Raw genomic sequence first — 6622 nt, forward strand, 5'->3', positions numbered from 1 at the left:
CGCTCGGCGTCCTCGGGGCGCTCGGCCGCCGCCGCCGCCGCGTTCAGGGGGGTCTCGCCCTGGTGGGTGCGCCGGGAGGGGTCGGCGCCGTGGTGGAGGTACAGCTCCACGTGGGCCACCAGGCCCTGGCGCGCCGCCACGTGCAGCGCCGTCACCTGCCGGTCGCGGGTGCCCAGGTTCACCTGCGCGCCGTGCGCCAGCAGCAGCTCCGCGCACCTGGAGAGGGTGGGAAGGGTGAGGGGACGCTTTGGAGAGACACGGCAGCCGTGGGACACGAGCAGGACGTGCCAGGGAGGTGTGGTTCCCGTGGGACGTCCCTAGGGATATCCTCAGGACATACTGGAGAGACCTGTCACCCATGGGACACCCCCAGGGACACCCTGGAGAGACCTGTCACCCATGGGACAACCCCTGGGACACCCCCAGGGACACCCTGGAGAGACCTGTCACCCATGGGACACCCCCAGGGACCCCCCCCAGGACACCCCCCAGGCCCCTGGCTCCCAGATTGCGTGGGTGGGGCAGCAGTGACGATTTCATGGGCGGGGTCTCTCACGCAGGTGAGCCCCACCCTGGCCGGCCCCCCCACCCCCGCAGGTGAGCCCCTACCTGAGGCTGTGCGGCGCGGTGCAGAGGTGCAGCGGGGCCGAGCCGTCGGCGCTCAGCACGTTGGGGTCTGCGCCGAAGGCCAGGAGCAGGCGGGCGCAGTTGGGGTGGGGGGCGGCCGCGCTGTCGTGCAGGGGGGCCCGGCCCCCCACCACGGCGTCCACGGCCGCCCCCCGCAGCAGCAGGTGCCGGGCACAGTCCTCGTAGCCGCGGGCGGCGGCGATGCGCAGGGCGGAGGTGTGCTGCCGGCGGGGGCTCAGCACCCACAGCCCTGCGGGGGGCACGGGGGGCTGCCGGATAGCGCTGGAGCCCCCTCACCCGCACCCACCCACCCACACCCTGCCGGAGGTGGGGGGAGCAGGGGGGCACCCACCCGCTCCCAGAATCCCCATGAACCAGAGCAGCCAGCCCTGCTCCCCAAAACCCACCTGGGGCTGCACCCCTTTTCCAGGGAGAACTGGAGGGAAGGGAGAAGGGAGAAGAAAGGAAAGACCCCCCCAGTGGCACCCCCAGCCCCTACCCTGCTCCGGTGACCACACCAGCTCCTCGCTGACCATCTCCAACACCACATTGGCCGTGGCCTCGTCCCTGAAGATGCTCTGGACGCGCGGCAGGTCCCCGGCGTAGAGGGCGTTGTGCACGGCGGGGTCCCGGCAGAACTGGCGGCGCCGGGGTGGGCTCGGGGGGGCTCGGGGGGTCCCGGTTCCGGGCAGGAGGCGGCGCGAGGCCGATTCCCGGGCCAGCGCCCGGCGGCGATCCTCCCGCTCCAGCAGCTCCCGCTGCAGCCGCAGCGAGCGCAGCGCCGAGGGGCTGAAGGCGAACGTCTCGTGGGCCATGGGAGCCCCCGAGGGCAGCGGGGCTCTGGGGACAGCGAGCCTCGGGGGTTATTAATAGGGCTGTGCCCCACACACACGGATGTGGAATCAAATCCCAGAGCCAGGGGCCCTATAAATAACTCCTGGTGGTAAACAGAGTCACGGGGTGCAGGGCAGTTTAACCTGTTGGTGGGTGCGAGGTGGGGACGTCCCATGGGGAGGGATCTGGGGACTCCCCAGTCCTGCAGGGCTGTGAGAGCCTGGGGGGATGGCTCCTCCTTCCCAGGGGGAGCAGGGACCCCCGGGAAGGGACAGAGGGGTGACACACGAGGACACAGGTGATGCAGAAACAAAACAGCCCTTTAATGCAGGTTTGGGAGCCAGAGGGGCCCGTGTGCCCGAAGCAGTGGGGACAGTGCTGAGGCCACTTCCCCCCTGGGTGTCCCCAGCTCTCAGCTCCACAACAAGCACCACGGACACGCAGACAGAGAAGCAGGTGGGTGGGTGGCAGGTGTGTCACCTGCTCCTCGGCACCGTCACCCTCTGCTGGGCTCAGCCACAGTCAACCTGAGCCGGGGCTGAGAAGAAATCCTCGGGCAGCTCTCCCAGGAGCCCGTCCAGGTCATCTGCACGGCACAGCAGGATGTGAGTTTGTGTGTGTGAGATCGTGGAATTGTTCAGGCTGGGAACCAGGCCCTGCTTTGCACAGGACAGAGAGTTTTCCCTCCCCTCCCAGAGTGGGTCTGACTCACCCATGTCACATCCATCAGCTCCCACCGGCTCTTCCCAGCTGGGATCAGAGCTCGGTGGGCACAGGGAGAAGCCCCCAGGATGCTGCTCTGCACTGTGTCCACTCGTCCTCGACTGTCCCCAGTCCTCAGGAATGGGGACACCCCGGGTAGGCTGTGCAGGGGGCTCTGGGGCCAGCTCAGCCTGGGCAGGGACCTGCAAAACCCAGTGGGGGTGAATTACTGGGGGGTTTATCCAGCCCTCCCCATTCCTCTTGGGGATCCCCATAACCCAGATCCCCTGGGGGTCCCAGCAGCCCCCCAGGGCCACCAGCAGCGCCCCCCTCACCTGCTGGGGGGAGCAGCCCTCGGGCTCGGGTGGGAAGATCCGGAGGAGGTTGTTGGGGGTCACGTTGAGGTAGTGGTTGCGGTGGGAGGGGGAGAAGACCCCGACCTGCAGAGAGGGCAGAGCCAGCTCCTGGATAAACCCCCCAAGTTACAGCGCCCCGTTTATGGAAATCTTAGGATGAAGGGGGAAAGTTTAGGAAGAGTTGAGAAAAATCTGAGGTGCAAAACTGCGGGAGATCCTTTTCTTGTATTTGTATTTGCAGGTGCCGTGGAATGGGAACAGGGATGTACCATATGAACACACTGGCTCCTCTTACCCCTTATCCTAACATTCACATTCCAGTTCCAGGGTGTACTGGGGCTGGGAACAGGACAGGTGATGTGCTGCACCAGCACCCCAATCCCCCACCCCGCATTCCCCCGGGGTCAGACCCCACTGGGGTGGGATAAGCAGCCCCCCAGCTCTCCTCACCTGCCTCAGGAGCAGCACGGAGCCGGCCCGGAGCTCGCTCTGCCTCTGCTCCAGCAGCAGCCGGTGCACGGTGCCCTGCATCTCCCCTGGCAGCGAGGACGGGATCCCTGAGCCCCGGGGGCGACGGGCCGGAGCCCCACCGGGCACAGGAACCTCCGGGCACAGGTACTCCAGGCACAGGTACCACAGGGCACAGGTACCACCAGAGCCCCACCAGACAGAGGTACCACCAGGCACAGGTACTCCCAGAGCAGAGGTACCCCCAGGCACAAGTACTACTGAGGCACAGGTACCCCCAGGCACAGGTACCCCCAGGGCACAGGTACCCCTGGGCACAGGTACCAGTACCACCGGAGCCCCACCGGGCACAGGTACCCCTGGGCACAGGCACTGCCCCACTCACCTGTGGGGTCCCGGAACACGGCGCCAGCGCCGGCGCTGCTCCTGGTCAGGGTTTTGATCATCACAGCCATGCTGGGCACCTTGTTCTTTGGGAGCTGCTTCAGGGCTGCCTGCACAGCACAGCGGGGATTTTGGGATAACCTTGAACAGGGCTGGGAGATGAACTCCCTGATCCTTGTGGGTCCCTTCCAGGATTCTACAGCCCTCGTCACCCCGGGGATGTGGATGTCTGCGCTCAGCTCAGCCCCCTCCCCAGAGATTCTCAGCCCTAAAAGCAGCTCTGAGGGGTGAGGGAAGAGCAGGAAGCTGAACCCTGGGCCGCCCTCACCTTGCGGAGCACCATGACCACGCTGTAGGTGTGGAGGAAGCAGCTGGGGTCCCTCTCATCCAGCCCCAGCTCCGTCTTCATGGCCAGCCAGGGCCCCTTCCCAAAATCCTCCTCCGTGGGCAGTGGGGAGCTGGGCAGCGCCTGGGGTCAGGGACACCCATGGTCACAAAGCCCCAGGGGCTCCCTCCCCGCCCAGCACCCCACTGGGGGGGTCCCACCGGGATCTGCCTGAGCAGGGGTGGGAGGGGGGGGTTACCTGAGCCCGCGGCTTTGCCACGGCCCCGTGAGCTGGAGTCTGGGGAGCAGACACCAGGATCTCCTCCAGCAGCTTCCCAGAGTGCTTGTGGGACAGGGAGAGACGTCCAGGGATCTGCTTGGCTTCATCAGCTGCTCCCATCCCATCCCATCCCCATCCCACATCCCACTCCCATTCCCGTCCTATCCCAACCCACTTGCATTCCTGACCCCATCCTCACCCCGTTCCCACGCTGTCCCCATCCCCACCCACCCCCTGCAGATCCCTTTGTGGGGACCCTCCGTGGAGACCCCGGATCGTCCCCAGGGGACCCCAAACCCGCCTCTGTCCCCCCGGCCCCGTTACCATGGCAGCGCCGCGACCCCGGCCCGGCCCCGGAGGCGGAAGCGGCGGGGCCCGGACTCGAACTCGCGGCCTCCGGGGAAGGGGCGGAACTTCCCCTGCGGCACCGCGCTCCCCCTGGCGGCGGGCAGGAAGCGCGGCCGCGCCCCTTAAAGGGCCACGCACCCCCTTTCCCCGCGCGTGTCACACGTGCACACGCGTGTGCCCCCGCGTCACCCGGCCGGGCCCCGCGGCGCCGCCGGTGACTCAGCGCGGCCCCGGTCCGGCGTGATTCATCCCCGCACGTCCCCGCGGCACGGGCTGAGTGACCCCCCCCCAACCCGGGCCTGCTACACCCGCACGCGTGCGTGGGCAAGGGCACAGGCGTGTGTGCGTGCGTGTGTCCTGCACACGCGTGTCCCGTGAGTGTGGCAGGCTGACCTGCAGCTGCACACAGAGCACGCGTGTGCCCTGCGGAGCGTTTCCCGCCTGGCCCGCGGCACACGCGTGTCCCCACGTGTGTGCTCACGCTCTTGTGTGCGGCAGCGGACTCACACCGAGCTCCTGGGCGTGCACACGCGTGTGTGCGACAGCACAGCGGCCTGTGGAACCTGTGTGTGTGTGTGTGCGCCATGGCCTGTCACCTGTCACACACACGCGTGTGCCCCGGCACACTCACAGCCACAGACACCGGCTCACGCTCACTCTCTCCGCGGCCCCTTTAAGGCCCAATTAAGCCCCGCCCCTCATTAGGTGCCGCCCCTTTAAGGGGGGCGCCCCCCCGCGCGCGGGGCTATTTTTAGCGCCGGGCGCCGTCACGTGACCCGGAGTGACGTCACCGAATGTTGTTGTCGGGGCGGGCGGGGCCGCGCGGCGAAGATGGAGGAGGAGGCGGGGGGGCGGCGGGGTGCGCGCCGGGCGGCACCGGGGGGACCCCATGGGTGACGCCCCCAGACCCCGATCTCGGGGGGTTTGGGGGCTTGCAGCACCGGGGAGCTCGCAGGGGGGGTGGGTCAGCGTGTGTCCCCCTTCCAGCCGTGTCCTTAGGGGGTCCCATCCGTGTCCCCGTGGGGTGGCACGGCCGGGGGGTCCTTCCCTGCCATCCCCCTCTGCGGGACCCCCCTTTTCCTGCAGAGCCTCGTGTAACGCTGCTGACCCCCAGATCCCTTCTGGGGGTGCCCCAGCCCCCCCCATCCCGGGGAACAGCGGAGGGGAGGGGGCTGCATCCTGCCCTGGCTGGGTGCTCGTGGGGGGGGCTCGGTGCGGGCTCCCACCCCTCCTCGTTTGCTGCGGGGGGAGCTTTGGGGGGTCCCGGGGTGCTGACGGGCGCTCGGTCCCGCAGGGCTCCCGGGCGGCGCGGGCACAGCCCCGGTGCCCCGGCCGGCGCTGACGGACACGCGCCTCTGCGAGCCCCCCCGGCACCCGCGGGCCACCATGGACCCCCAGAGCGACACAGGTGAGAGCCCGCGGGGGGCTGCACCCGCCGCCCACCGCTCCGGGCACTGCCCGTCCCTGTCCCCGCTGTGGCAGCCAGCAGATCTTGGGGTACCGGGGGTCGCAGCAGCGTTCTGCCCAGCGGGGCACACACGCGCCTGGCACCGGGGGGGCACCAGCGCCGTGCCAGCCGCCCCCTGCCCCGCTTATCCCAGCCCGTGCCACCGCGCCCCTCGCCGGTGTTCTCAAACCCCGGCATCATCCTCCCGCTGCGAGGGGAAACTGAGGCACGGCTCCCGGCAGCGTCGTGGCACGGCTCACACGTGGCTCTTTATGCCACCGGGGGCGGGTCCCCGCGGCCCCCTGGTGTCCCCGCGGTGCCACGCGTGGGGACAGCCGTGGTGGCCGCCGGGGCCGTGCCCGCGCTGTCCCGGCTCCCGCTGGCTCCCCGGCAGCGCCGCCCTGTAATTATCCCGGGGGGAACTCCGGCGACATCTGGACGCGCTCCTGTCCCCCCCTCCCCGCCCCCCGAGGGGACACGCGGCAGCGCCGCCACCGCGGCCTCCCGAGGGGAAACTGAGGCCCGGGGCGATGGCAGCGCCCCGTGTCCCGCTGCAGGGATTCGGGGACGGGGGCGTGTGTCCCCTCTGTCCCCAGTCCCCCCCCGGGCCACCCGCCGGTATTTTTGGAGCGGCCGCAGGGCTGGAGCGTCGCCCGGCCGTGCCTGGCACGGGGCTGGCACGCGGCGCGGTGGCACGGGGACACGGCGGCGCGGGGACGCGGCCGGGCCGCCTCTGCCACCCCTGGGGCGCTTTCCTTGGGGTCCCCTCCCGGCTTTGGGGCTCTCGTGGGGGGGGGGGGGGGGTTTGGGGACCCCCCCGGGGGGGGGGGGGTGGGGGGGCCCGGCCGGGG

General features: G+C 69.8%; 3 protein-coding genes across 3 annotated transcripts in view; 1 reads left to right on the forward strand and 2 right to left on the reverse strand.

Moving 5' to 3' along the window:
- Nucleotides 1–1629, reverse strand: part of ASB16 (ankyrin repeat and SOCS box containing 16) — a 2436-nt gene extending 807 nt beyond the window's left edge. The window contains 3 exon segments of the mRNA XM_041465386.1: nt 2–216; nt 610–877; nt 1127–1629. Of these exon segments, the coding sequence (XP_041321320.1) occupies nt 2–216; nt 610–877; nt 1127–1442 (799 nt within the window). The 5' untranslated portion in view covers nt 1443–1629.
- Nucleotides 1630–1763: 134 nt separating this feature from the next.
- On the reverse strand, nt 1764–4124 carry HROB (homologous recombination factor with OB-fold). Its single transcript, XM_041465387.1, has 7 exons — nt 3956–4124; nt 3700–3840; nt 3373–3481; nt 2970–3055; nt 2499–2603; nt 2174–2366; nt 1764–2047 (listed from the first exon to the last, which is right to left on the reverse strand). Exons 1-7 carry the CDS (start codon nt 4094–4096, stop codon nt 1974–1976), a joined length of 849 nt encoding a protein of 282 aa, XP_041321321.1. The 5' UTR covers nt 4097–4124; the 3' UTR covers nt 1764–1973.
- A 992-nt stretch (nt 4125–5116) lies between these two features.
- Nucleotides 5117–6622, forward strand: part of HDAC5 (histone deacetylase 5) — a 12351-nt gene continuing 10845 nt past the window's right edge. The window contains exons 1-2 of the mRNA XM_041465390.1: nt 5117–5212; nt 5616–5732. Coding sequence (XP_041321324.1) covers nt 5119–5212; nt 5616–5732 — 211 coding nt within the window. The 5' untranslated portion in view covers nt 5117–5118. The remainder of the gene's footprint in view (nt 5213–5615; nt 5733–6622) is intronic.

This window comes from Pyrgilauda ruficollis, unplaced genomic scaffold, assembly GCF_017590135.1.
Source record: "Pyrgilauda ruficollis isolate IOZ18807 unplaced genomic scaffold, ASM1759013v1 scaffold189, whole genome shotgun sequence".
Classification (NCBI taxonomy): domain Eukaryota; kingdom Metazoa; phylum Chordata; class Aves; order Passeriformes; family Passeridae; genus Pyrgilauda; species Pyrgilauda ruficollis.